This window comes from Plenodomus lingam, assembly GCF_022343315.1.
Source record: "Plenodomus lingam strain CAN1 chromosome Unknown contig_6, whole genome shotgun sequence".
NCBI classification, from domain to species: Eukaryota; Fungi; Ascomycota; class Dothideomycetes; order Pleosporales; family Leptosphaeriaceae; genus Plenodomus; species Plenodomus lingam.
The window spans coordinates 427,685-455,180 of NW_027093966.1; the positions used below are offsets into that span (position 1 = coordinate 427,685).

Genomic DNA, 27,496 nt, shown 5'->3' on the forward strand with positions numbered 1-27,496 from the left:
GTATTATAGCTCCTATTCTTTAAGGTTCTTTTACTCCTAGAGCTTAAATACTTGCTCTACCTTTAATAGTAAAATAAATTAGGCACTACTACTATAATTATTATTAGGGGGTAATAATAGAGGTTTACTACGCTTCCTACGCTTCTTCTTATTAGCTAGGGCAGCCCTTAGGTGTTTATTTTTATAGTTAAGTAGAGTATTTCTTACTAATATAGTGTAGATTATCTAGCTAAGCTTCTTTAACTATTGTAAAGGACTTAGGCTTATACCTAAGCCTAGGTCTAACACAAGATAGACCAAGTCTAACACTACTACTAAGCGAACACACTAGACACCTATAAAAAGGCGTAAAGGGCTTATCTCTCCTTTAAGATACTAAATACTATTATTAACGCTTATTATATTCTCCCTTAAGGCTAGTCTATAATATTTTAGTATCTTCTTCTAAATATACTATAATAGTAATAAGAGATAGACGCGCTAGATATTTAGAATAACTAGGTGTAACCTAATATAGTAAAAAGGCTAATATAATAGGTCTATAGTTTAATAGAATAATAGGCTTAAGACTCTACTATAATAGCTATATTATATTAATAGAATAAGGAAATACGTAATTAGATTCTATCCTAACCCTCCTCTAAGCCTGCTAGGTTTAATAATATGCTACCTCTGCCCTCTCCTGCCTTATATTATAAACCTTTCCTAGTTAGCTTACTATATAATAGTACTAAGGTAAACTTCTCCTCCTAGTAAATAACTATAGAGTTTAAACTACGTGTAGATAAGGTCTTTATTAGGGATAAGGAGGTAAGGTTTATATATATTTAGTCCTAGTTATTACCTATAGTCTAGCGTGCTATAGTACTATACTTTAAGGATAGTGTATATAAGCGTTAGGATATAAGTAGGTTTCTTAACTACCTAGTATTCTATTATAGTAACTACTATAGGTAGGAGCGCGCCTAAGTTACGTTAGAACACTTATATTAGGGCTAAAATTAGCCTTTTATAGAGTTTTTTATAAATTTTATATAGCTTCTTATATAGTTAGGAGGTTTATACTAGGATAATAAATAAAAGCTTTTATAACTTTAGTAATCTCTTAATAGCTATATACGCTTAGTTTCTCTTAATAGGGGAGTCTCTAGAATAAACTATAATATAGCTATAGAGGAATATAAGATAATTATAGTAGATATTAAAATAGCCTCTCTAGAACTAGGGTTTCTTTAGGCTAGTAAGTCTAAGGAACCCTAGTAGAGGTCTACCTTAGATTAGGATAGTAATATAAATATAGTAGAAGTGGTAGCCTTATTAAGTACACCTACTAAACTACTAATATTATATCCTAACTAGATCCTATAGGACCTATTTAATATATAGAAACTAGCAAAGGTCTACACCTAGTATAGATAGGGTAGTTATTTTATACGTGTATATCCTAATACCCTATTACTATAACTAGTAGGTGTTAAGATAGTTATAGTATTAGCAAGTGGCCCTAATTTAGGAAACTAGCTACCCCTAACCCTAGGCTAAGTTAGGGGTATAAGGAGGACACTATAATAGAGGAATTATTAATAGTAGAGGCTATTAAGTATCCCCTAGATATTAAGGTAGGGTTAAATAATCCTCCCTTCTTTATTCCCCTCCTCCTAGGTAGAGTAGAGAACGTGCAAGCAATAGTTAATTTAGGGTGCTAGTGTTTTAGTATAGTTAAGGAAAAGTTAGTAAGATAGATTAGTAGGACCTTTATTAATATTCCCCTGCAACCCTTATAATATACCTAGGGAATTGCTAAGGGTATAAGAATTATATAGTTAGTAGCATTAGACTATAATTTAGATAGTTAGTGGTCTTAGCTTTTAGCTTATATAGTACCTTATCTTTCCTATTAACTAATACTAGGCAGACTATAGCTTTATAGAGAGGGCGTTATTATAGATATTCTATAAGGCAAATTAATAATTAGGAAGGTAAGAAATATAGTAGTATAAGAGAGCAGGAGACGCCTATATCCTACCTATATCTCTATTATCTTAGGTTTAGTTATAGTAGGGTTACTAAATTAAGAACCCTAATAGGAAGATATATAGGTATAAATTTTTATAATAAATATACTAGATATATTATAAGTAATATATAACTTGCGCCTAATAAAATATCTAGGAAGTGTTAATAAGGGAAGTCCTATTAATATATACACTATCTATATTACTAGTAATATAGTTTCCTATAAACCTAAGTATAAAACTAGAAAGATAAAGTTGCTACTAGAACTTTAAGAGTTTAAGGACCTATTTAACAAAGAGTTAGTAAGTAGTTTGCTACCTTATTAAGGCAGTATAGATTACTATATTTAGTTAATAACTCTCCTAGATAGAACCTAGCCTAACCCCCTATAGGGTCCCCTATACCCTATATCACGTAACTAATTACTAGAACTAAGAACATAACTTACTAGATTAATAGACAAGGGCTAGATCTAAGTAAGCTCCTCTATAGCTAGAGCTCTAGTATTACTAGTAAAGAAGCTATTAGGCAGTTAGCGTCTATATATAGACTACTAGATGCTTAATAGTATAATAACCTTAGACTAATACCTACTACTACTTATTAAGGAAACTTTACGCATACTATCTAGTATAAATTAGTTTATAAAAGTGGATATTTGTACTACCTTTTATAAAGTTAGAATAGTAGAAGGTTATAAGTCCTTAACTACTTTCTATACCTAGTTTAGGTTATATAAATAGTTAGTATATCTATTTAGTCTTAGTAGTACACTATCTACTTTCTAATAATATATTAATACTACGCTTACAGAGTTACTTAGATTATATACAATAGCCTACCTTAATAATATCTTAATTTATTTAGGAGGAAACTAGTTTAACTATATAAAAAAAGTAAAGCGTGTACTTATACTATTAAAAGAAGTAGGACTATACCTAGACTTAGAGAAATATACTTTTAGTATTAAGAAGGTACGCTACCTAGGCTATATTATTAAGGCGGGCAAATTACTTAGACCTAACCCTAAAAAGCTTAGGGCAGTATAGGAATAGGAATCCCCTAGGAATATAAGAGAGGTAAGGAGTTTTCTAGGTTTTACTAACTTCTACTGCGATTTTATTGCAAAGTTTTCTAAAGTAGTAGCACCTTTAAACTAACTAACTAGAAAGAATACCCTATTCTAATAGGGAGAGGAAGAATAAAGTACATTTAATATGCTAAAAAAGGCGTTTATATTAGGACTAGTATTAATATAATAGGACCTAGCTAAAGAAACGTTATTAGAAGTAGACTATTTAGGATGCGCTCTTAGGGGTTGCTTATTATAAAAAGTTAGGGGCGTCTAGCGCCTAGTTGCTTACTACTCTATAATACTAACGCTAGAGAGACAAAACTATACTATATATAATAAGGAATTACTTACTATTATTAAGTATCTTAAAAGTTAGTTAGTAGAGTTATAGAGTATTTACAAGCTATTTATAATATTTATAGACTATAAAAACCTAGAGTACTTTACTAGCCTCTAAAGCTTAAGCAAGTAATAGTGCTACTAGGCAGAGGAACTTTTAAAATACTAGTATATCCTATAGTATAGACCTAGCTGTCTTACAGGATAACCTAATACCTTAAGCAGGCAACTATAAGATTTAAACTCCTTTAAAGCAACACTATAGTTAGTAATGCGCCCTAAATTAATTTAGGTTGCAGTGTTAGAACTAGAGGAGGCGTCTAAGTTACTAAAGGGCGCTAGCCTCTTTACTAACCTGCATATATAGACACTATAGGACAAAGCAGTACTAGATAATAAGATATACTAAGTACGTCTTAATATAGTTTAGAAAGGCGCTAGGTCTTTCCTAGTTTTAGCTAATACAAGGTAATAGATTAGGGACTATGCAATTAGCGCACATAGCACTTTACTCTAGAGGGGTGTTATTTAGTTACTAATATAGGAACCCCTTATAACTACTATTATATAGTAAGTATATAAATTAGGTTTAGTAGGATACTTAGGAAAGAATATAATATTTTAAATACTACGCTATAACTATTATTAGGATAGAATATTAGGAGATATTACGTAGTATATTTAAAACTACTATTATTATAGTGCTTATATCTCCTAGAAGCGCTAATAGGGTTAATTGCAACCTATACTAGTTGCGTTATAATACTAGTCCTAAATATCTATAGATTTTATAGTTAACCTACTAGCAAAAGAGGATAGCAAACCCTAGTACCTATTAGTTATTACTAATAGATTGTCTAAATATATTTAGCTTAAAGCAACAGTCTCTATAATAGCTAATTATTATACAAGAATCTTCTAGGATAACTAGTAGTAGTTCTAGGGCTTCCTATCCTCTATTATTACTAACTAAGGCTTAGACTAGTTAGGATCCTTCTAGATAACATTATACTAGATAATAAAGATAAACTAGTTACTATCTACTATATACTACCCCTAGATAGATAGCAGGATAGAGTAGGCAAACTAAGAAGTGTAGGTAGTGCTATGTATAATAGTATGCTTTAAGCAGACTAACTAGCCTAACTACCTTCTAGCCTGCTAACTTGCACTTAATAATAGGGACTCTAGTATAACTAGTATTAGCCTAAATCTACTTTTAAATAGGTATACTATAGACATGCTATAAAAGATAATATTACTACTAGTAAAGCCTAAGAATCCTTATAGAGAGGCTATAGTGTTCTTATTACACCTATAAAGGGGTGTAGAGCTAGTGCAAGCTACTATTATATTCTAATAGTAATAATAATAGGAAGTAATAAACTAGTCCTAACGCCTAGCTAAAAAGTTCCTAAAAGGTAATATAGTTTAGTTTATAATATATAATATAAAGATAAACTAACTAAGTAAAAAGTTTAACTAGCTATAGGTAAAGTATAAAGTAATATAAGTTCCTACTCTACTTATAGTAGTATTAGACTTACTAGGGAGCTTGTATAAGACTATATATATAGATCTACTAGAGAGAGCTACTAATAACCTGCTACTAAGCTAGAAGCTTTAGGACTTATAACTAGGTCTAATAGTTACTTTAGAAAATAAAGATATAACACTAGATAAATAGGAAGTAGAAGAGATCCTTTATATAAAGAATATAAGAGGAAAAGGAAAGTATTAAGTCCTAGTAAAATAGAGGGGGTATATTAATCTAATATAGCACCTACTAGAGGTAGTATAGGATACTAAGGCTCTAGATAGGTTTAAGGAATAGTATAGGGATGCTGCGTATAATAATAGCCTAATATATATAAAAGCTAGGAAGTAAGGGCAAAAGGAGACTAGAATAATAACTTAGACCTTTATTATAATTAAGAAGTAGAAAGGTATTAGAGATATCTTTTATTTATCCTAATAATACTCTAAGTAAGTACCCTACTACTAAAGTTTTATAATATAGCTAATAATTAGGTAGTAGTGTCTATACTATTACTATCTATAACTAACCCCTCCCTAGCCCCCCCTAAACTATTATTTATGTTATCCTAACGCCTCTGCATCTCTTAGTAATAGTAGTAACGCTTACGCGTGGCGTAGGTAGGGGATAACTTAGTTAACAAGTATAAATAATAGTAGTAGTAGTAGCAGGAGAAGGGTAGTGCTTTAATAGCTTGCTAACATATAGCACCCTAGGCCTAAAGAAAATAAATATTAAAATAGATATAAAGGAAATAAGGGAAATTTAATACTAATAATAAGAGTCTTAATACCTTAGGTAGTGCGCTTAGTAGCGCTCTTAAGCCTATTAATATAAAGGTTAGTTTAGGCCTAGGTCTTATTTATATGCTAGTTAATATACTAGAAGGTAATACTAGTAGTAGTAGCAAGCTATATAACGTTGTTGTTGCTATAACTACTATATAAGGGCGTAATAGTAGACTAAAGTAGAAACGCTAGAGTACTAGTAGTAGATAGAATAATAGCACTAAGCTAATACTAATTATAGGCGCGTAAGTATATAGTAGGGGTAAGTAGAGTAATAGTATTATTAGTTTAAGCCCTTAATATAAGATCCTTAAAATAATAGTAGAGCTAGTAGAACTATAGTATAAACTAGTAATAGGTACCTTTAGTAGGTTTCCCTATAAAAGTGCTAAGGGTCCCCTTCTTTATAATATAAAGGCAATTCTCCTAGTAACTATAATAAAACTAAAGCTAGTTGTAGAGGGCTTAGTAAATATTAGGGTTATTAGCAAGGATAGCTTCTAACTAAGTGTAAGTCTTGTAGCTATAATAATAGGACTTGTATAAGCGCCCTAGATATAGTTAGAACTTGCTATAAAGAAAATAAAAATTAAGGGGAACTTACTACTACCCTCCTAATAGTTATACTTACTAAAAAGATAAAGCTAGTTAATATACTAATTATAGGGAAGTAGCTTTATAAAGCTACTATTATACTCCTTATTATCTAAGTTACTAGAAATAATAAAGCTGCTAAGTAGCTATATTTAGGGAGACGTGTGCTAAGCAAAAGTTAGTGTAGGAAATATAGGGAGAATATTAGAAGTACGCACCTTATCTTAGTAGGCCTAGCGTAGGGTCTAACTACCTTATAGTAGATCCCTACTACTAGCACTAGTAGTAGTAGATAGAGATATAATAGAGGCTATATAGGCTAGATTAATAGAAAAAGAGTAGAGATAAGACTAATTAGTTAGGAAAGTCTACTATATAACTAAGTAAGTTTAGGAAATTTATAGTAGGGTAGGATAGCTATATTAGAACTTTTATAGTAGGGTACTAAAATAAGCGTATAGATACTATACGCGCGTACTACTTAATATATAGGCCTGTTATAAATTAGGAAGGAATATAAAGATATAATAATAAAACTAAAAAATATAGTAATAAAGCCTAATATAGATTATAGAGGACAAAGATATAACCCTAGACCCCTAGAAAGATAATTTTATAATAGTTTGTAGGGGAAGGTTAGGGGTATATAAAGGACTTAGGCTTATACCTAAGCCTAGGTCTAACACAAGATAGACTAAGTCTAATACCACTACTAAGCAAACACACTAGACACCTATAAAAAGGCGTAGAGGGCTTATCTCTCCTTTAAGATACTAAATACTATTATTAACGCTTATTGCATTCTCCCTTAAGGCTAGTCTATAACAACTATTTATTATAGATATTAATTATAGTATTATAGAGTAACTACTCTATCTTTCTCTAATTACTTATACTTAATATTAAGGTTGTACTATTACTTAAAGAAGGCTAGTTACTATTATTTATAGGTACTTTAAACCTTAAAAGGATAATATTAGGGTTAAGTAGTAAGATACCTATTACTTTAAAAGCTATTAATATTAGCTTTTCCTTAAAGGTATTACTCTATATAGTATTAAATAACTAGTAGAAATCCCTCTTAGTAATACTTATAAGCCCTTAGGAGCTATCTAGAAAACTAGATAGTTAAGCTTTATATAAAGCTATAAAGGGAGCAAATACTATAATATTAAGTAGCTAAAGGGTATAAGTGCTATAAGGGGGATATATTATAAGTAGGATCTTATATTTATTATAGTACTTAATAAACTCTATTATTACGTAAGATCTATAGCTATTAAGGATAAGGAGCTAGTATAAAGTATAAGCTTTAGCTTTTGTCTTGCAATTAAACACCTCCTTAAGCTAGGATACCTCTAGGGTATAGCTTATCTACCTACTTAGTAATCCTATAAAGAAAGCTTAGTATTATAATAGGTTAAAATCTTGTAACTAGGTATCCTATAGAGCTCTAGATTAGGACTAATAAATAAGAGTAGGGGTAAGAGTAGTACTATTAGCGTATATGCAAGCTATAGTAGTAATCTACTCTCTATTACTATCCTAGAGTATAGCTCTAATCTTTCTCTGCTTATAGGCGCTCTTATTAAATATATATTTAGTTTTTAATAGTACTCTAATAAGAAAACCCTTCTTATCTATATTATAGATATACTAACTCTTAATATTATATTACTCTATTTTTTAGTATAAAAGCTTAAAGTATAAGCTATACTTAAAGGTAGAATTAGCTTTAAAGTAGTTATAATTAAGCCTAGTAGCCTAATAGGAGATAAGATTAATATTATAGCAGTTAATAAAGCGCTATACCTAATTTTTACCTACTAGATTCCCTATTATTTTAGTTATAAAATTTTAAATAATAGTCTATATAGGGGGTAATCCTTACCTATAAAGCTCTTTAATATACTTTATAAGCTTGCTTTCTTATATAGTATTAAGTATTTAACTATTTAGTAGAGTAGTAGTATATACCTACTAAATTTTCTAGTAGCGTCTAGATAAGGTTAACTACAAGTAACTATACTTTTCTACTATTTCTAAGTATGTAAAATCTTCTCTAAGAGTTAAGGATTTAATTGCTACAAGCGCGTTGTTAATAGGTGCTATAGTTATTAAGAAATTTAGTGTTAAAAATTTGGTGATTTTAGTGTTAGTGGGCGCTTAGTAGGGGTGGGCGCTTGGTGGTGGATCACGTTAGTACCTATATAGACAAGTCCCGTAGCTGCCGGTATCACCAAAGTAAGCTCAGCAACGGCAAACAAGAACGACAAGCACGTGCGGGTTGAGAGAGGGAGCAGAAGCCAACACGCGTCGATGCGGGGGGAAGTAGGTGGTAGGTAGTAGCGTAGGTTGATAGTAGTGTAGGTGGTGTAGGTGGTAGTGTAGGTGGTAGTGTAGGTGGTAGTGTAGGTGGTAGTGTAGGTGGTAGTGTAGGTGGTAGTGTAGGTGGTAGTGTAGGTAGGCAGGTGTATAGATGGTAGTGTAGGTAGGTAGGTGTGTAGATGATAGTGTAGGCAGGTTGGTAGGCAGGTGTGTGAGTGCAACGTTTCGATTGAACTTGGCTACCTAGGGACGGTGCGGTGGCTGCAGGGCTATGCCTACCGACTGCGAACCATGTTCCAAGTACTATGTATGTACCGGTACCTAGGTAAGGTAGGGCACCTATTGTGCTTTGGGAGTCTCATGTCGGTACATAGGTGTTGGGTGTGGCCTGGTGGAGTGACATGTCCAACATCACGTGCAAGAGTGACACGGAAGACGCGGGTGGGTAGCCAGCTTGGTCTCCCTCCCTTTACCTTATTTGCCTATTGCCTAGGTACCTAGTCTGTCTGTTGTAGGTACCTAGCTTAGGTTATGTACCTACATAGTACACAGCCTCTCTGGTGGCCAGGCTTGCTTAACACGCCCAATAGGTGGCTAGCAGTACAGACCTAGGTCACGTGGCTACATGTTCTTACTACCTATCGGCCATGCACTAGTGCTGCCTTTGTTACCTAGGTAGACAGGGTATACGCTTGCAAGCAGATGTACCTAGCTATCGAGTCTTGAGTCTTGCCCTGTCTGCCTATGTCATTACCTACCTACCTTCTCTCGTTGTCCTTCACGCTTTCTCTGTCTGTCTGTCTGTCTGTCTGTCTGTTGTCCCCTAATCTCGAATCAACACTATACCGAACCTCTCACTCCTTATCAACAATACGTCGACTAGGCATCATCGTATCCCGTGTCTGGTGACAAGAGTGACTGTTATGGTACATGGTTAGTACCATACGGTACCTGGGTAGGATGTCGACCCGCCATCGAAGCACACAATCTCCAACTCCCAGACGGGTGCTGGCTATTCCCCTCGTTACATCCAGGAAGCCGTGTACATCAGTGGTCTCAATCAGTAGTGTCAATCAGTATGGGCCCCTCCAACATTCGCTGTGCAGCAGAGACAGAGGGGTCAAAAGGGTTCAGGCGTGGTGGCTACCGCATCGAGTCCAGCACCTGCTCAACACCACAACGGGTGGCAGGCACTTCCAGACCACACAATCCTCTGCCTTCCCCATCTACCAGACATCCGATCACGTCATCACATGCCTCCTCACCTGCATCCCTCAATCCATCTCCAGGCCCTCCTCTCGTGTCTTCCTCCCCCCATCCTCCATCTTCCCTCGTCACACTACGCCTAGCACTTTACTATCCTCAGTCCCCTACAATCTCCCTACATTCTCACGCACACGTCAATTCGTTCCTATTTGCCTAGACTGGCTTTCCTCCTGTACCAGATATCCTGATCCTACTAGCACTCTCCTCTTTGGCGTCCACCTTGTCTCGTCAAACACTTGTCTTACCTGCAACCGTCTATAGCCACCTCGACACTTTCCACGGTTAGAACAGCTGAAGAGCCGCAGTTATGAACGTCACACGGCCTTCCTGCCACCAAACAGAGAGCTTCAAGGCGGCACCAGGCATGAACCCAGTCTATACCGAGGATCCAAAACGTCATGGCGAGACGCGCCTACCTGGCTTCGCATGGCTACCCAATAGGGCCCGTCATCTCTTGATCGCATGTCTGGGTGAATTTGTCGGCACTTTTCTGTTCCTCTTCTTTGCCTTCACAGCGACACAAGTTGCCAACAATCTCCTGGGTGGGGGGCCCATGGACATCGAGTCGCTCATGTACATCTCCCTGGCTTTTGGCTTCTCACTCGCAGTCAATGTTTGGATTTTCTTTCGCGTCAGTGGAGGCTTATTCAACCCGGCTGTAGGTGATACGTCGCTATGACAATAGTCTCCAAGACTGACAAGGAACAGGTCACGGTTGCCATGACCCTCATCGGAGCAGTCCCGTGGATGAAAGCTCTACTGCTTATCGTCGCCCAACTGCTAGCAGGCATCGCCGCCGCTGGCATGGTCTCAACCCTCTTCCCTGGCCCACTGTCAGTGCGAACCACACTGAGCGCCGAGACGTCGATTGTTCGAGGTCTCTTCATTGAAATGTTCTTGACCGCTCAACTCGTCTTCTGTATCTTCATGTTGGCTGCGGAGAAGCATCGATCGACCTTCATGGCTCCTATTGGCATTGGACTCGCACTCTTCATTGCTGAGATGGCTGGCGAGTACATGTTAAGCATGGAAAAAGTATATTGATGTACTGACGCTACCAGGTGTCTACTTCACGGGAGGTTCTCTGAACCCTGCGCGGACCTTCGGCCCTGCCGTTGTTTTGTGCAACTTCGATAGCTATCACTGGATCTACTGGATTGGACCTCTTCTTGGCGCAATCCTGGCCGTTGCTTTCTACCGTCTGATCAAGGTGCTTGAGTACGAGACTGCCAACCCTGACGCCGAAAGTGATGGTCAAGAGGCATACAGAGGCGCATCAGCAGCCCCGGCTACTTATCGTGAATCACGTGTTTCCAGTAAGTGGCTTAAACGGATCCTCTGAATGAAGCTCACAGTATCAGCACATCAACCTACTGACGGTACTGACGAACACGAATTCGGAACACAGCTGCATGAAGGGAGATACCGGCCAGCCAAAACACCACGCCATGCAGTTTCCTTCCACATCAACCACTCCTCGCTCCCTACCGTCCCAATGCAGAAGCAAGAACAGCCTTTGCCAGCCTTTGTAATGGACATGGACGGATGCCGGTCCGAGAGTCATTTTAAAGCCGTCAATCACCTGGACGACCGACCTCGTGCACACCATGCGCAAAACTCTTCGACTGACGAGCCTCCGTCAGATCACAGCTATCGCAGCGGCCCGATCGCAGAGTCTGGCAGCTCGTAGACTGGTTCGTCTTCTGGCTCATCGTCTGGCCGCGCCTCGAGTGCCTGACATGAGAAGCCGTCAGTACAGCGTGGTTGCACCGACGGTTTATTTTATTGGCCCTGCTGCTTCCTACCCGGCTTTGTACTCCAGGCTTGCTTTTGTCCGAATTAGTTGGATTCATCGACTGGGTTGAAGAGAATGAGTGTTGCTATAGTACCATGCTTAGCAAGACAACCCCATTGTCCCATCAGCAGGTGTTCTGATAACCTATAGTCATATATCAATAATCATTTTTCAAGGTGCAAGACGTATCCCTTTCCAATTTCCGGCCCTGTCTAATCGACTTCGCCAGCATGTCTTGAGTGATTCTAGTGAGAGAGCTTGCTACCAACTCAATGCCCTTTGGACAGTAGCCTGTCCTACATGTCACCTTGGAATCGGCTCTTCGATCAACCACTCGACTCTCTGAATTCTCAATGTATTTACCATTCCCAGGAATGTGGCGCTCGGTTCTAATCCTCAAAGCACATTGAGATTATGCTTTGGGTCGCGGGAAGTAATGACGCGACGCGTCATCATATTAGATACGCACATGTGGAGCAAAGCCGAAACTTTAGATGATAAAAATAGTTGGTATCTTGGTAGAATGTTATACAATCATAGTCATAATGGCGGGAGATCAAGTCAGCTCCTAGAAGCCGTTCATGCGGCCAGTGGCTTGCCTATGCCACCAACACCCATCTCCATAATTCCCAGTGTTCAATTAGCCAAAAGAAAGAAGACTAGGATGGCTCCAATCACCGGACCAAGTATATGCACAGGACAGCTAGATGCAAACGCCAATGTCGGAAGGAGAGATCCCCCCCCACCTTATGGTACCCTCAGATGCTGCCCAAAGAAATTGCCGCAAGTCGCTATAATATCGGCCCAATTGTACGCCTCCGACTCCGGTCCCATGCTGATAGAAAGAAGAAGTGGGAAGCGTTGTGATGATGGTAGGAGATAAGAGTCTGTCTGGGTAGACAGGAGTAAACCTGACCAGTTGTGAAGGTAGTATCAATATCAAGTTGCACATTCCAATGCGCAAATGCTAATGTTGAAAGGCTTCTCCGATTTCATGCATTGGGCCAACCCAGGCCCCCAATTTTGGAATAAAAGCCAGTGACAGGGTGCAAAACAGAATTTGCAAGCTGTCATCGTATAACACCCCAGCTGTCCATGCTGCTGAGTCCGCTTGTCCGTTCTTTCTTCTTGAAGGCGTTCCAGAATCGCAACGTCTCGTCACCAGCACCGGTCACGATGACTTGGCCGTCTGGACTCATGGCCAAGTAGAGGACACGGTACGTGTGGCCCGTCAGGGAGACGACCTGCTGCATGCTTGGGTATTTCCACACAATAATCTGATTCTGGCTGTAACCGTGAGTAGAGACAATCTCATTGCTGTTCTTCGACCATGCCAAGTTGCACACTTGACTGCCGGTATCGAGGCTGCGGATCAGATTGGCCGGTGCCGTGGGCGATATTGGTATGTTGGCAGAAGTTGATGCTGATGCAGCGACTGATGCGGCTGCAAGGGAAGATGGCGGTGGCCCGTTCGATGATATGAGTGTGTTCCAGAATTTGATGGTTCGATCTGCTGTACCGCCTCCACTGGCCAGGAGGCCGCGCTGGTGCGGACTCCAAGCAATTGCTTTGACGGCTGCTTGGTGTTCGCTCCATTTGAAAGTCGGCTCATCGTTCAGCTTCTCCCAGACCATAAGCTTGTTGTCATTACCTCCCGAAGCGAGCTGCTGGTCTTCGTGGTTCCACTTCAATCCACAAATTTCCTGCTTGTGTCCGACGAGCTTCCGCAGCCATTGATCTGGGGCCCGCACGTCGCGATGGAAGATTGTACGATCTCGCGACCCGGATGTGAGAATGTGCTCGTTCCATGCAAGGGCACCGACACGAGCCGTATGCCCCATCATTGTGCGAAGTCGACGCTGGGATTGTGCGTCCCAAATCTGCACCTGACCACGATTTGTGCCAATGGCAATGTGTGAACCCTTGGTTGAATCAGTAAATTCACTTTGGCGAGGGTAGGATGATACTTACGCGCTGTATCCAATTGACACTTGTAACCGAATCATCCGTCAGCTCGCAGAGCTTTGTCACGCGACCAGATGCCGAGTTCCACATGTAAACACAGGAACCGAGACCGACGCCGAGTGTATTCTGGCTGCCCCAATCGACGAGATTGAGGTAGAAATCGTCGGCGAGATCTGGCGCGTCCAGCACCTTGTATGGTACCTTGGACACTGCTCGTGGGGCTCGTTGCGGACTAAGGAGCATCCGCTGGCTGCTGTATTTGATAGGTGAAAGGCTGTAAAGATCAGAGTGTGCGTTCAGATTGAGAACGCCATGTCGACTTGAGGGTGTCCGTGAGGGAGTCGGCTGACCCGCGTATGAGAAGAGATTCTTGTGAGGGGTTGAGGGGGTATGAGTAGAAGGTGGTAATGATGTCGTAGCTCTCGTCGGCGGAGTGTGTGATCGACCTCCCGTGCGCATGTTAGCACTGTCTGTGGGAGAAAGACTTTGTGGGAAGGCCTGCGGTACCGAGCCTTCGAACATTTCGTGTCGCAGAACGGCAGAATAGGTTCTATTCGCTTCTTCAGCTGATAGCATGATTAGTGTTTGTAAGAGAGAGAAAGGTCTGTGGTTTGACCTACTCTTTTGAAAGTGCAACTCGCTGTGAGGGGTGCGCCTGGCCTTGGAGGGTGTGGCGGGCGAGCCATCCTCATGGAGTAAATTGAAGCTTGCTTGGAGATCTTGACCGGCACGATTTGGTATGAACCTAGTCTCTTGTTAACCCAACGATTCGCTTGCTCACGGGGGACGGTTGCACTCACCTGTCGCCGTGTATCCGCGCACGTTTCCGGCTTGGGCTCGCTATGGGTGTTCGTTCCCTAGCTCGGCCAGCATGTTCAAAGTCGGCAAGCGCTTTGGAGAGGGCCGTGGGGTCCACGGCATCGGAATTCTGGTCTTGCGCTTTGGCTGCGAAAACATGCTGATTGCGCTTGTGGGTGGCGGTCGGCGGCGTTTTGGACTCTGGCGGGGAGATGAGCGTGGGGGTCGCGATGCCCTCCTCGACGCATGCCGTCGCAATTGCGGCGTCCGTGACCGTGCCCCGCACCATGGTCACAGTCTCGTTGGGTGTGTGATCGGGTATATGCGCCTCGGGGTGGTGAGTCAAAAGAGTGTCTCGTCCTCGCTTTTCGCTACTCGGGAGCAGAGGGTCGGGAAGGGGCGAGGGCGCTGGACGAGTGGGAGATTGATGAGCCGGCAAAACGATTGGCGCGTAGTATTGGAAGCGATTGGTGCAAAGTTGGCGTGAAATAGGCAGTGAAGTGGATTTGTGAAGTTGCGAGCGACCCAGACCCCTTGGTCGCTTGGTGGTGGTGTTGCTAGTAATAGTGTTGTCCTGCTCTCACTTTGCGACGTTCGAGCGCGACGCACAATAGACCAACACAATGGCCTGCGTCCTACTTGGGCGGCGTTCGCATGGCAGTATGGCTTAGACGGGCGGTGTGGTGGCGGGCGCGCAACGGGCGGCGGGAGAGATGGGGGTGGAGGGACTTTGTTGTGATGTCGGAGCTCGTGGGTGACGGGCCGCAAGCAGCTTCGGGGGGGGGGAAGGAAGGATCCAGGGCAACAAAGGCGGCGGCGGGCGCAGGCAAGGAGAGTGACAACACAGGGCTGGACACAAGGGCGAGCTCGAGCAGGGAGGGTTGTGGTGAAGGGAGATGGGATGAAAAGCAGGCAGACAGGCACACAGGCGCGCGCACAGCACACATACACATACAAGATATATGCACTGACTGTGGAGGTGGAACCTCACTTGGCCTTGTTGTCGTCTTGTCGCTGTTGTGATAATGCGACGCGTTGTGGCTGCAAACCCCCCTGCAGCCAATCATGGCCCGGGGGACGCTACATCCCCCCCACCCCCCGCAGTTCGCCCTGTGGCTTCAGACACCCAATGGCTTGCTCTACTCTACTCTGGTTACATAATCTCTCTCTCTCTCTACCTACCTACCTATCTACCTACCTAAGGCGTATGCTCGCGAACTCTGCAGCCAAAATCCGCACTGCACCCGGCAACCAGCACAGTCCGTGATCTCTGTTGCCATCTGTATTCGCAATCATTTTGCCTTGTCACCTGCTCACCTACTTCTCCAAGCCATGACGAACAAGCCTTCCCTCAAAGCCGCCGAGGACTTCTTGTCCTTCGTCAATGCCTCGCCTACTCGTACGTGCGGCCCAGCATCATGATCTTGTGTCACTCATTAACTCTTTGCTGTAGCCTTCCACGCCGTCAAGTCGGCTAAAGAGCGACTGGAGAAGGTAGGCTTCAGGCCGATCAAGGTATGTGCCATCTCGCCTGCTAGCATAGTGTATGCATGCAAGCCATGCCGTGTCAAGGACTCGAGGCCCATCACGGTCGAGTCGACGGCTAATCCTGCTCACGATGAATCAATCACCAACAAAGTCCTCACATCGCCGCTCCCTGCAAGCTACGCCGAATACATTCTGCCATGCTCACCTCGACTGCACACCACTAACGGTACGCTATAGGAGCGCGACTCATGGGCGCCCACGCTGCAGCCAGGGGGGAAGTATTATCTTACTCGCAACGGCTCTTCGATTGTGGCCTTCGCCATTGGCAAAAAGTGGAAGGCTGGTAACCCCATCGGTATGATCGGTGCTCATACCGATTCCCCATGTCTTCGTATCAAGCCTGTGTCCAAGCGGCAGAATGATGGCTTTCTCCAGGTCGCTTGTGAGACGTATGGAGGTGGTTTGTGGCATACTTGGTTCGACCGGGATCTCAGCATAGCAGGACGGGCCATGGTCAGGACAAAGGACGGCACCATTGAGCAGCGTCTTGTCAAGGTAGACCGGCCAATCCTGAGAATTCCTACCCTGGCCATTCACCTCGATCGTCAGGAGAACTTCCAGTTCAACAAAGAGACGCAGCTATTCCCTATTGCTGGCTTGGTGGCTGCCGAACTGAACCGACAGGGCAAGACTGAGGCCTCCAAGGAGGACAGCCCGGAGTCCAAGGACGAGAGCGAGCAGATTGAACCACTTGCAGCTCCACTCGCCAGGCATCACCCATACATCGTTGACATCATCGGAGAAGAGGCAGGTGCAGCGTCAGAAGACGTGGTCGATTTCGAGATGGTCTTATATGATACTCAGAAGTCAGTCCTTGGGGGTCTCAACAACGAACTCATCTTCTCCCCCAGGCTAGACAACCTCATGATGACTTACTGCAGCGTTGAAGGCTTAATCAAGAGTCTCTCTTCGTCTACAGCCTTGGACAACGACTCGACTATCCGCCTCATCGCCTGCTTCGACCATGAAGAAATTGGATCTCAAACAGCACAGGGAGCAGATTCCAATCTGTTGCCTGCTGTAATCCGCCGTCTTTCCGTTCTGCCCGCCTCGGAAAACAGCTCGGACAACTCATACGAGAAGATCGATGTTGACACGGCCACTGCGTACGAGCAAACCCTTTCGACTTCGTTCCTCATTTCCGCAGACATGGCGCATTCAGTGCACCCCAACTATCCCGCCAAGTACGAGTCCCAGCATAGACCTGAGATGAACAAGGGCACTGTGGTCAAGATCAATGCCAATGCTCGTTACGCCACAAACACTCCCGGTATTGTGCTCTTGCAAGAGGCAGCACGCCGGGCAAAGCCTGCGTCGTCTAGCCCTCCCTCGACAAAAGCAGGTGTGCCACTCCAGCTTTTTGTCGTTCGCAACGACTCTTCATGCGGCAGCACCATTGGACCCATGCTTTCTGCAGCCATGGGCACACGTACACTAGACTTGGGCAATCCTCAACTGAGCATGCATAGCATTCGTGAGACTGGTGGAGCTCACGATGTGGAGCATGCCGTTAACCTATTCGACAGCTTTTTTGAGAACTTTGAAGAGCTAGAGAAGAAGATCATTGTTGATTGAATAGATGGCTCAAGACTATAACCGGTTCAATTCAATATAGTGTCATCTGTGTAGCATGGAAAGAAAAACTCGTTGCTCAGTACTGCACCATGATGGTCGATCGGAACCCATCGGATTTATTCCGAGTCTGACCCTTGCGACTGCCCTGGTGTAGTCTCCCGCTCAGCTCCTGCTGAACGCCAAGACCCCCACTAAGCAGACCCAATGTCTTTCTTCATCGGACTTAGGCACCCAGGTTTGATTCACTTACATGTCCTCGCGCATTCACACTTGACCCCTCTCCATCATGTCAAGCCCTAGCTTCTTGTCAGGCGATCCCGAAGCTATCAATGAATTTCTCTCTAGATTTGATGTACGTACAGCATCTGCATCTGTCACAACGCTAACGTCCAATCCAAAGGTCTTCCTCTTCGACTGCGATGGTGCGCCAACCCGCCACGGTTGCTAGACAGCACCGTGGAATTGGATTATGTGACATGTGTTGATTGTGCAGAAGGATAGGCGTCCTCTGGTCCGGTGATCACCTCTATGAAAAGGTCCCAGAAACACTGGAGATGCTCAGAAGCATTGGTAGGACATTTCCGCAAGGCAGGTAATAGTGAGCTCTAATACTGTTGTTCAAGGCAAGCAGCTTGTCTTTGTGACGAACAATAGCACCAAATCTAGGGCAGACTACAAGAAGAAATTCGACAAGCTTGGAATACCAGTTGAAGTGGTACGCTTGAAGAAGCCATGTGCACAAGTATGTACTGACTGAGTAGTAGAACGAAGTCTTTGGTTCGTCCTATAGCGCCGCGGTGTATATTGCGCGCATCCTCGAACTGCCTGCACCCAAAAACAAGGTCTTCGTTCTGGGAGAATCTGGCGTAGAACAAGAACTTGAATCTGAGGGCGTCCCATTCATCGGCGGCACAGATCCAGCCTTTCGCCGTGACATTGAACCAGAGGATTTCGAAAAGATATCAAACGGAAAATTGCTCGATCCAGATGTCGGAGTTGTTTTGGCAGGTTTGGATTTCCACTCCAACTATCTGAAGACCGCAATTGCGTTCCAGTACCTTCAACGTGGCGCGTTATATCTGGCTACCAATATCGACAGCACACTTCCGATGTCGCATACGCTGTTTCCCGGCGCTGGGTCTTCTAGTGCCAGTCTTACCAAGGCGATTGGAAGGGAACCTCTTTCATTGGGCAAGCCAAGTCAAGCAATGATGGATGCTGTCGAGGGCAAGTTCAAGTTCGATCGCAGTCGCACCTGCATGATCGGTGACCGGATGAACACTGACATCCAATTCGGAATTGATGGCAAGCTAGGAGGCACACTTGCTGTGCTGACGGGTGTAAGCAAAAAGGAGGATTTCCTTGCTGAGGGAGCACCGACTGTACCCACCGCGTACGTGAATGCCTTGGGTGACCTACTCGGTTAGGGCAATTTACAGGCTACATACATCACTGTAGGGAGCCAAGATTGAGGGGACAGGGAACACAACAATAGACATCCTATCTGAGCCATTTGAGACTGTAGAACTTTTAAGAGCAAAAGGTGACCATGCCATGCAGCCTCCTTGCTGTGTAACATGCTATTGTGGTCATCACTAACTACCAGGCCAGTCAATCAGATCTTTCCATGAGCTCTGTCTCTGCGCGGCCTAGGTTACTGTGTCAAAGCCACGCTGACAGTGTGGCCGCAAGCCGCAAGCCGCAAGACTGAAAGCTCGGCCTGGCTGTACGTGTTGGACGCGTCGGCTAAAGGCGGCTAGCGGGACAGAGACGCGACGCGTTTTACACTTTAGCCATGCTCCGCATCATCAGCAACAACCATGAATCTCGTACCACGGCCACGGCCAAAAGGCAACCCAACACCATGATCCGACAAGACTATTCTAGAGTTGATGCCAAAAGACGCGCAAATCTCGATTACAAAAGAAGGCAATTTGCAAAGGCAGAGTTTCAGCAGCAAGACTATAAACACCGCCTCAACTTCTACACGCTGCCGCCCACTGCTGAGATTACTTTGGAGGAATTCGAGACCTGGGCTATACAGCGGTTGAAAGGTACGATCAAAGAAGATGATGCTTTTATCCCTTCGGCCTTCTGACCAAACGTAAAGTCCTCTCCGAACTAGAAGCATGTAGTTTTCGTAACCGTAGCCCCGAAGAGACTGCCGAGTACATGCGGAGCATACTAGACAAACATCTACCGCTACGATCCAACTCGTCCAGAAGTCAAAAGATACAAGAGGAGAGAAGGAAAGATCATTATTCACATTTCATCCTACGTCTCGCATTCGCCTCCACAGAAGACTTACGACGACGATTCTCAAGATTGGAGACGATGCTGTTTCGCCTTCGATTCAAAGATGACGATATACGCGAGCGGCAGGAGTTTGTGAAGAGCCTGAATCTGGAGTGGGAAGAAGTAGGCGATGAGGAGAAGAGGGAGCTCAAGAAGGAATTGATGGCCGCAAACCAGCAACCGAAGGGGGAAGAGCAGGAATGGTTCAAAGTGGACTGGGAGAGGGTCCCCGAACTTGTAGAGCAAAGGAAAGTTCTAATCAGAAGAGGCAAAGCCTATGTTCCGCAAAGAGAGCAGATGAGCCTAGTGGTGGCTGAATTCACGAAAAGACTGGATGAAGCCCTTGAGGTATGGTTGATAGTTCTGCTCCAAAATAGAAGCTGCTAACTCCCCCATAGCTAACAGCACGTGCACTTCCACGCCTTGATGAAGACGACCGCCTTGCGCCTATTCTCGCCCATCTGTCTCAATCCTTCACAGCGCCCGATACCGCCTACTCATCGGCCGATGCCAATATCGACGGACTTTCTACGATTACCGCAAATAGCATCGATTCCTTATCCCAGAACTTCCCTCTATGCATGCGCAATTTGCATACAACACTGCGCGAAAACTCCCATCTCAAGCACTTCGGTCGTCTACAGTACACACTGTTTCTCAAGGGCATAGGTCTCAGCCTCGACGAATGTCTTGTCTTTTGGCGTCGGTCCTTCAAACTCATAACGGACGACAAATTTCAAAAGGAGTACAAGTACAATATTCGTCACGCATACGGTGACGTGGGTGGCGACTCAAATCGACGTGGACGAGGCTACACACCCTTCTCGTGTCAAAAGCTGCTCACCGAGCCCCTCCCGGGACCCGGACAGTCACATGGCTGTCCATATCGCACTTTTACATCGGAAAATCTGATCTCGATCTTGCAACGTGTTGGTGTAAACGACCGTGACGTGCTAAAGACTGTGAAGGAGGACGTGAGCAAGCAACGGTATCATGTTGCCTGTAACAGAATATTTGAATGGAGTCATAGGCGGGAGATCAAGAAGGTCCGAGATGATGGGAGTTGGAGTGCTACGGATTTAGACACGATTGTACATCCCAACACGTACTTCAAACGGAGTTGGTTGCTGAAGCATCTCGGCGAGGGCAACGCAGGGCTTGTCGGCGAGATTGGGAAAATGGAGGAATAGGGTGTCATATTGGGTATAAAGACTGGGAGGGTTGGAAAAGTGCTTGCGGTATCTGTGGGCCAATGCAACGTCCTGTGCTAAAGGATCTCATGAAGTCCATGTCAGAGCCTTTGGGACACTTAGTTTACATTACGCAAGAAGGTCTATCTTATTCAATTCGCGCATGTGAGCTGTGCGTGCGTAGCAGTGTAGCGGTATATAACGAGAAAATTTAAGTATAAACTGCGCTCATATTTTGTCCGCCATGCCTGCGCCTCCCATCCATTCAATGTATTGCTCGATGCTCTTTTGCATTGCGTCTGTAGACTTCTCAATCAGGCCTGTCAACGGCGTCCTGCCAGCTTCGGTCTTCATGACATTGAGGTAATCATTGTTGAATGCATCGTTGATGTTGACCTTGGAAACACCGCAACTTATGCACTCCTTGAGTAGCTTTTCCTGGAACCACTCTCCGCCCGCACCGTGCAAAACTAGATTGACTCGATCTCCGACAGCCTTGTGCACACGTCTTAGACGCTCGTAATCGAGTTGGGGTCCTCTTGGTCCGTAATGGCCATGAACGTTACCAAAAGCAGGAGCAAGCCAATTGATGCCCGTGGCAACAAAGTCTTCTGCCTGTTCTGGGGTGGTGAGTATGGCTTCGAGGCCCATTTCGCTCAAATCGCCGACACCGTCTTCCCCACCATCGATCCGACCAGGCTCAGCCTCTGTAATGATACCACGCTCGTTGCAGTATTCGACCAATTCCCTTGTCTTCTCCAGATTGTCGTCATAATGGCTCATGTCCACCATGATGCCGTCGAAGCCATTTTTGAAATTTGCCGCCCGTCTTACAATTTCGGGTGTTTGCGCATGGTCCATGTGTAATGCAATGGGCACGCTGGCGTTGTCTGCGGCTTCGCGGGCAGCATGGACTAGGAGACCGTCTGCGTAGTAGACGGCCCAAGGAAACAGCTGAACGATCAAGGGAGCACGTTTGGCCTCGGCTGCTCTTACAGAGGCTAGGATGCCCTCAACATTGTAACAGCAAGTGGCACAGATGGCGTAGTTGTTCGCAGCAGCGTGCTTGACTAGTTTGATGGCCTTGTTTTGTGAGAGATCGGGAGCCATGGCGGGGATGTCTTTGAGCGCGTGTTGCTGGTGTACCGGCAGCAGAGAGAGCGAGGGGGAGGGGGGAGAGACGCTGATGGCAACAAGTCTCCAATGAGGATGAGCACAGGCAGCCTATTATGAGGGCCATGACGAGACAGCTGCCCCTCGTGTTTCCGGACATTATTCCGAGTTTCCGAAGCTGCGATTGTGAATGGGCTTTCGGCCTCTGCTCTTCTCGTTTTGCGGCGAAAGCACCGATTTTCGGCTCAACTTCCGCCCAATCTGTCCCTTGCTCGGATGATTATTGGTGCGAATGGTAGACATGTATACCACGATAGCACTACCACCATGTCCACGTCTGGAAAGGTCATCTGCGTGTGCAGCTACCGCGGTATTTGACTGTGGTAACCAACCGGTATACCCAGTTATTGGTTCTCGCTGTTGGTGTACGGTAGGGCAGATAGTAGGTAGGTAGGTACTCTACGCAGCCTTTTTCATCTTTAAACCCCCGAACAAAGCTACCTACCTACACTGCCCACACGTACATGGTTCAGTAGGCAGGTAGGTATATTATGTACAGTATGGCTAGTATACCTACCTACCTACATGTCCCCTACTCTATCGCACTCTTTCCTTTTGCAAACGTTTAACATGCAGCCAAATGCGCATGGCTACATCCACGATATGCCGCCCAGAAGGGCTGCGAGTTTTCGTCTGGAGGTCCAGTCGTGTTTTCTGGACTTGATGTAGTGGTGAATGTGCAACGAAAGAAGTTGTCTAGGCGTGGCCCGAGTAAGTCCGTAAGCCACCTTTATGTTCCGGATTAAATTACTGACTGACCTTCTTCGTGTTCCGGATTACTGACCTCCGCCTATTTTGGTGTCGCATGCCAAGCCTTCCCCCCCCCACAGCCGCGGGTCGTGATTTAGCGCGTCCTACCTGACGCGTCTTCCCCAGACAAAATAGCAGCTAACTTTCACTCGTAGTGCAACTCAACGTCTTCTCGACCTTGGTGGCGATTCACTGTTTCACCTGCTCTATCTTCTTATTCCCCAACTTCGTATTCATGGCCCGTGGTGTGGAAGGCAACGAAATGTCTACCCCCAAAGCCTCACAAAAGAAGCAGCCTGCCTCTACCTCACAATCTGCAAAGAATCAAAGGTCCATCTTAGGCTTTTTCCAGAAGAAATCGACCAATTCACCTAGCCCAGCACCGTCGGAATCAGTTTCATCCAGCAAGACCCCGACATCCACTCTAGCCAGGAGAGCTTTCACCAAACCGAATGCAGCCATAACTCCTTTACCCAGCAGCGATGCACCCGATCTCTCGAGCCCAATCAAGCTGGAACGTGAGTTGACTGTGGGGAGGAACAAAGAGAATGGTCTGTCTCTGCCCGGCTTGAGAGACACGCCCATGCTGACCGTGGCTTCCCAGAAGTTGTAGGCATTGCGCCCAGTAGTCCGTCTAGGAAGGTATATGGGGATAGATAGTCCTTTCTGAAAGCCACGTGACTCAGCTGACCCCTTTCAAACAGGCTCGAAAACCTGTCAACTATGCAGAGTCAGACGAGGACGACGACAGAGAAGACGAGGTCCTTGGCCTCGTTGGCAACAACGTGAGAGGTCGCACCATAAAGCGTAGAAGAATCATCGTCGAGGAAGATTCAGATGATGAGTTCGGCATGGATGCAGCTACGCAGCAGGCCATGATCGACGACGATGTGGATGACTTTATTGTCCCCGACGATTCTGAAGAAGACCGGGCCGTAGCGAAAAAACGCAAGCGAGGAGTTCCGGCCACAGCGCGCAGCAAAAATACGCCCGCATCCTCTCCACCGGTGCTGACTATCAAGTCTGAGGCAACAGAAGACGAAGACGGACATGAAGAGGTGGTCATGACCACTACTTCGACCACGCAGCAATGGATTTATGACCCTGAAAACCCTGCGGTACTGAAACAACGGTCAGCTCCGACTCCCAGAAGTAATGCTCGCAATAAGCCCAAGGAACGACCTTCCGCTTCAGAACCAGAGACGAGATACTCATGGCTAGCACATATGCAGGACGCTGATCGTCATCCTGACGACCATCCCGACTATGATCCTCGTACGCTGTATATCCCCCCAGGAGCGTGGGACCAATTCTCGCCGTTTGAGAGACAATACTGGGAAATCAAGAGCAAGTTCTGGGACACCATCGTGTTTTTCAAGAAGGGCAAGTTCTATGAACTGTACGAGAAAGACGCGACAATCGGACATCAGCTCTTCGACCTGAAACTGACTGATCGTGTCAACATGCGTATGGTCGGGGTACCAGAGGCTTCCCTTGATTTGTGGGCAGCACAATTTGTCGCTAATGGGCACAAAGTTGCAAGGGTTGATCAGATGGAGTCAGCTCTGGCTAAAGAGATGCGTGAGCGTGATGATGTTGGAGAGAAGAGCAAGGGTTCCAAAAAATTAGACAAGGTTATTAGGCGTGAGCTTGCAGCTGTACTCACTTCGGGCACCCTTGTGGACGCTGGAATGCTTCAAAGCGACATGTCAACTTATTGCATGGCCGTAAAAGAGATTGACCGGGATAATCTGCCTGCTTTTGGTGTTGCATTCGTCGACACGGCCACTGCACAGTTTCAGCTTTGCGAATTCACTGACGATATCGACATGACGAAATTTGAAACGCTCATTGCGCAAATGAGGCCTGGGGAACTCCTCCTGGAGAAATCTTGTCTCTCCGCTAAAGCTATGAGGATCCTCAAGAACAACACAGCGCCTTCGACTATCTGGAACACACTGAAACCAATCAAAGAGTTCTGGCCAGCCGATACGACCATTCGTGAGATAGATGCGAACAACTACTTCGAGTCGCCTACCGAACATAATATCGAGGCCTGGCCGCCAGTGCTCCGCGAGGCGCGCGAGCAGGAGCTCGTCATGTCGGCTTTCGGTGCTTTGTTGCAGTATCTCAGGACCCTCAAGATCGAGCGCGATTTAGTCACACTTGGGAACTTTCAGTGGTACGATCCCATCCGCAAAGCCACAAGTTTAGTTTTGGATGGCCAAAGCTTGATCAATCTTGAAGTTTTTGCCAATACATTCGACGGTTCATCTGAAGGCACACTATTCGCCATGTTGAACCGCTGCATCACGCCGTTTGGGAAGCGACTGCTAAGGCAATGGGTCTGCCATCCGCTTGCAGACGCCCAGAAAATCAATGCGCGCTTAGATGCTGTGGATGCCTTGAACGCTGATTCCACTGTAATGGACAGTTTCAGCTCTTCACTCAGTAAATTGCCCGACCTCGAGCGTCTCATATCTCGTGTGCACGCGCTTCGCTGCAGGGCTCAAGATTTCCTTAAAGTACTGGAAGGATTTGAGCAAATTGAGTACACGATTAGCTTGCTCAGACAATTTGGCGATGGCGAAGGTGTTATAGGACAGTTGATCTCTTCAATGCCAGATCTTAACACCGCTTTGTCGAAGTGGAAATCAGCGTTCGACCGTAATGTTGCTAAAAAGGAAGGCATCTTAGTACCTGAGCTCGGCATCGAAGAAGACTTCGACAATAGCCTAGCAGAGATCGAAAGTTGTCGAGCTGACATGGATGTCTTGTTGAAAAAGGCACGAAAAGACTTGGGATGCAACACGATCTGCTTCCGTGATAATGGCAAGGAGATCTGCCAACTCGAAGTACCAAAGAAAGTCAAGGTTCCAAGCAGCTGGGATCAAATGTCTGCCACTGCCAAGGTCACACGTTACTACTCTCCTGAGCTTCGCAAGTTGGTTCGAAAGCTCCAAGAAGCTCAAGAAATACACGGACAGATTACTCGCGAGGTTGCAACACGTTTCTGCAAGCGCTTCGACGAGGACTACAAGACTTGGCTCGCTGCTGTCAAGATCATCGCCCAACTCGACTGTCTGATCAGCTTGGCAAAGGCCTCTGCTTCTCTCGGAGAACCTAGCTGCCGTCCGGTATTCGAAGAGGGCGATCGCACCGTTATTCAACTTGAGGAGCTCCGCCATCCTTGCATGCTCAACACTGTTGGCGACTTCATACCAAACGACATCAAGCTCGGCGGTGACACAGCTAACATTAGCTTACTCACTGGTGCTAATGCAGCAGGTAAATCAACAATTCTGCGAATGACGTGTATTGCTGTTATCCTCGCCCAAGTCGGCTGCTATCTGCCGTGTACATCCGCAAGACTAATGCCCGTTGATCGTATCATGTCACGTCTTGGGGCAAATGACAATATCTTTGCTGCACAATCTACTTTCTTCGTTGAACTCTCCGAAACGCAAAAGATCCTCTCTGAAGCAACCCCTCGATCCCTCGTCATTCTAGACGAGCTTGGTCGCGGTACATCGTCCTACGATGGTGTCGCTGTTGCACAAGCCGTCCTACACGACATTAGCACACGTGTAGGTTGCGTCGGCTTCTTTGCTACTCATTACCGGTCCCTAGCCAAGGAATTCGAATTTCACCCCGAGGTTCAGAACAAGAGAATGCGGATCCATGTCGACGATGACTCCAAGTCTATAACGTTCTTGTATAAACTTGAAGAGGGTGTCGCCGAAGGCAGTTTTGGTATGCACTGCGCAGCCATGTGCGGCATACCCAGTAAGGTTATTCAGACTGCGGAGAAGGCAGCGCGAAAATGGGAACATACTTCAAGGCTGGGTGAGCGTATGGAAGTCAACAAGGGTGAGGGTGGAGTGTATGTGCCGCTGGGCCTGCAGAGTGATGTTGCCTGGACGCTGAGAGAGGGTCTTGATGGGGTCGGCGATCGCGCCCTCGAAGTGCTGCTCAAAGCTATCGCGACGTTGTGAGTGTTTTGTTGCAGTGTCGCGTCTTTGCGAGCATATTAATACAAAGGTCACTCGATAGTATTCCGACACCAAGAGCATGGTTTAGGGTAGGTCTCGGCTTGGCGTTATGGGGACCATTCTGTCGATCTTACACAGATCTCAATATTTGGAATCAAGATGTAAAGTTAGTTCATGCGAGTACTCGCTAGCATTGCTTGCAGCACCATGATGTAGAACGTGAACAGTATGTTCATCGCGTTGCGTAGTCGTCCGATTTTCTTGGTAGTCAACAATGAAACCCCAACTGGTGGAGCAGTTCTTGGGGAGCCAATGTCAGGTTGCCAGTGTTCTCTTGCAAAGCACATGCTTGACATGAATTGGCTTAGATTACAGTTACCATGGTTGGAACTACCTTCACAACGAAGACGTCTTCAGAGGGCAATCAGCAGCTCTAAACTCCAATGTAGTGACATCGCCTGCATATTTCAAA

General features: G+C 45.0%; 8 protein-coding genes across 8 annotated transcripts; 6 read left to right on the top strand and 2 right to left on the bottom strand.

Moving 5' to 3' along the window:
• Positions 1-9,078: 9,078 nt before the first annotated feature.
• Positions 9,079-11,633, top strand: IAQ61_009384 (uncharacterized protein; the record flags this gene model as incomplete). Its single annotated transcript, XM_003838133.2, has 5 exons — positions 9,079-9,118; positions 10,249-10,601; positions 10,652-10,952; positions 11,005-11,259; positions 11,305-11,633. The coding sequence occupies 5 exons, from the start codon at positions 9,079-9,081 to the stop codon at positions 11,631-11,633; spliced, it is 1,278 nt and encodes a 425-aa protein (XP_003838181.2).
• Positions 11,634-12,207: 574 nt separating this feature from the next.
• IAQ61_009385 (uncharacterized protein) lies at positions 12,208-12,621 on the top strand (the record flags this gene model as incomplete). Its single annotated transcript, XM_066098363.1, has 1 exon — positions 12,208-12,621. One exon carries the CDS (start codon positions 12,208-12,210, stop codon positions 12,619-12,621), a length of 414 nt encoding a protein of 137 aa, XP_065951522.1.
• Positions 12,622-12,808: 187 nt separating this feature from the next.
• Positions 12,809-14,790, bottom strand: IAQ61_009386 (uncharacterized protein; the record flags this gene model as incomplete). The annotated part of the gene is made up of 4 exons (XM_066098364.1): positions 12,809-13,660; positions 13,710-14,269; positions 14,324-14,448; positions 14,504-14,790. The coding sequence occupies 4 exons, from the start codon at positions 14,788-14,790 to the stop codon at positions 12,809-12,811; spliced, it is 1,824 nt and encodes a 607-aa protein (XP_065951523.1).
• A 1,043-nt stretch (positions 14,791-15,833) lies between these two features.
• IAQ61_009387 (uncharacterized protein) lies at positions 15,834-17,624 on the top strand (the record flags this gene model as incomplete). The annotated part of the gene is made up of 3 exons (XM_003838135.2): positions 15,834-15,900; positions 15,955-16,016; positions 16,227-17,624. The coding sequence occupies 3 exons, from the start codon at positions 15,834-15,836 to the stop codon at positions 17,622-17,624; spliced, it is 1,527 nt and encodes a 508-aa protein (XP_003838183.2).
• Positions 17,625-17,910: 286 nt separating this feature from the next.
• Positions 17,911-19,335, top strand: IAQ61_009388 (uncharacterized protein; the record flags this gene model as incomplete). The annotated part of the gene is made up of 7 exons (XM_066098365.1): positions 17,911-17,976; positions 18,025-18,046; positions 18,126-18,194; positions 18,248-18,339; positions 18,389-19,017; positions 19,150-19,167; positions 19,236-19,335. The coding sequence occupies 7 exons, from the start codon at positions 17,911-17,913 to the stop codon at positions 19,333-19,335; spliced, it is 996 nt and encodes a 331-aa protein (XP_065951524.1).
• An 84-nt stretch (positions 19,336-19,419) lies between these two features.
• Positions 19,420-21,109, top strand: IAQ61_009389 (uncharacterized protein; the record flags this gene model as incomplete). The annotated part of the gene is made up of 3 exons (XM_003838137.1): positions 19,420-19,678; positions 19,735-20,267; positions 20,318-21,109. 3 exons carry the CDS (start codon positions 19,420-19,422, stop codon positions 21,107-21,109), a joined length of 1,584 nt encoding a protein of 527 aa, XP_003838185.1.
• A 228-nt stretch (positions 21,110-21,337) lies between these two features.
• Positions 21,338-22,219, bottom strand: IAQ61_009390 (uncharacterized protein; the record flags this gene model as incomplete). The annotated part of the gene is made up of 1 exon (XM_003838138.1): positions 21,338-22,219. One exon carries the CDS (start codon positions 22,217-22,219, stop codon positions 21,338-21,340), a length of 882 nt encoding a protein of 293 aa, XP_003838186.1.
• A 588-nt stretch (positions 22,220-22,807) lies between these two features.
• IAQ61_009391 (uncharacterized protein) lies at positions 22,808-27,316 on the top strand (the record flags this gene model as incomplete). Its single annotated transcript, XM_003838140.2, has 5 exons — positions 22,808-22,907; positions 22,952-22,993; positions 23,188-23,583; positions 23,637-23,674; positions 23,737-27,316. 5 exons carry the CDS (start codon positions 22,808-22,810, stop codon positions 27,025-27,027), a joined length of 3,867 nt encoding a protein of 1,288 aa, XP_003838188.1. The 3' UTR covers positions 27,028-27,316.
• Between the last annotated feature and the right edge of the window lie 180 nt (positions 27,317-27,496).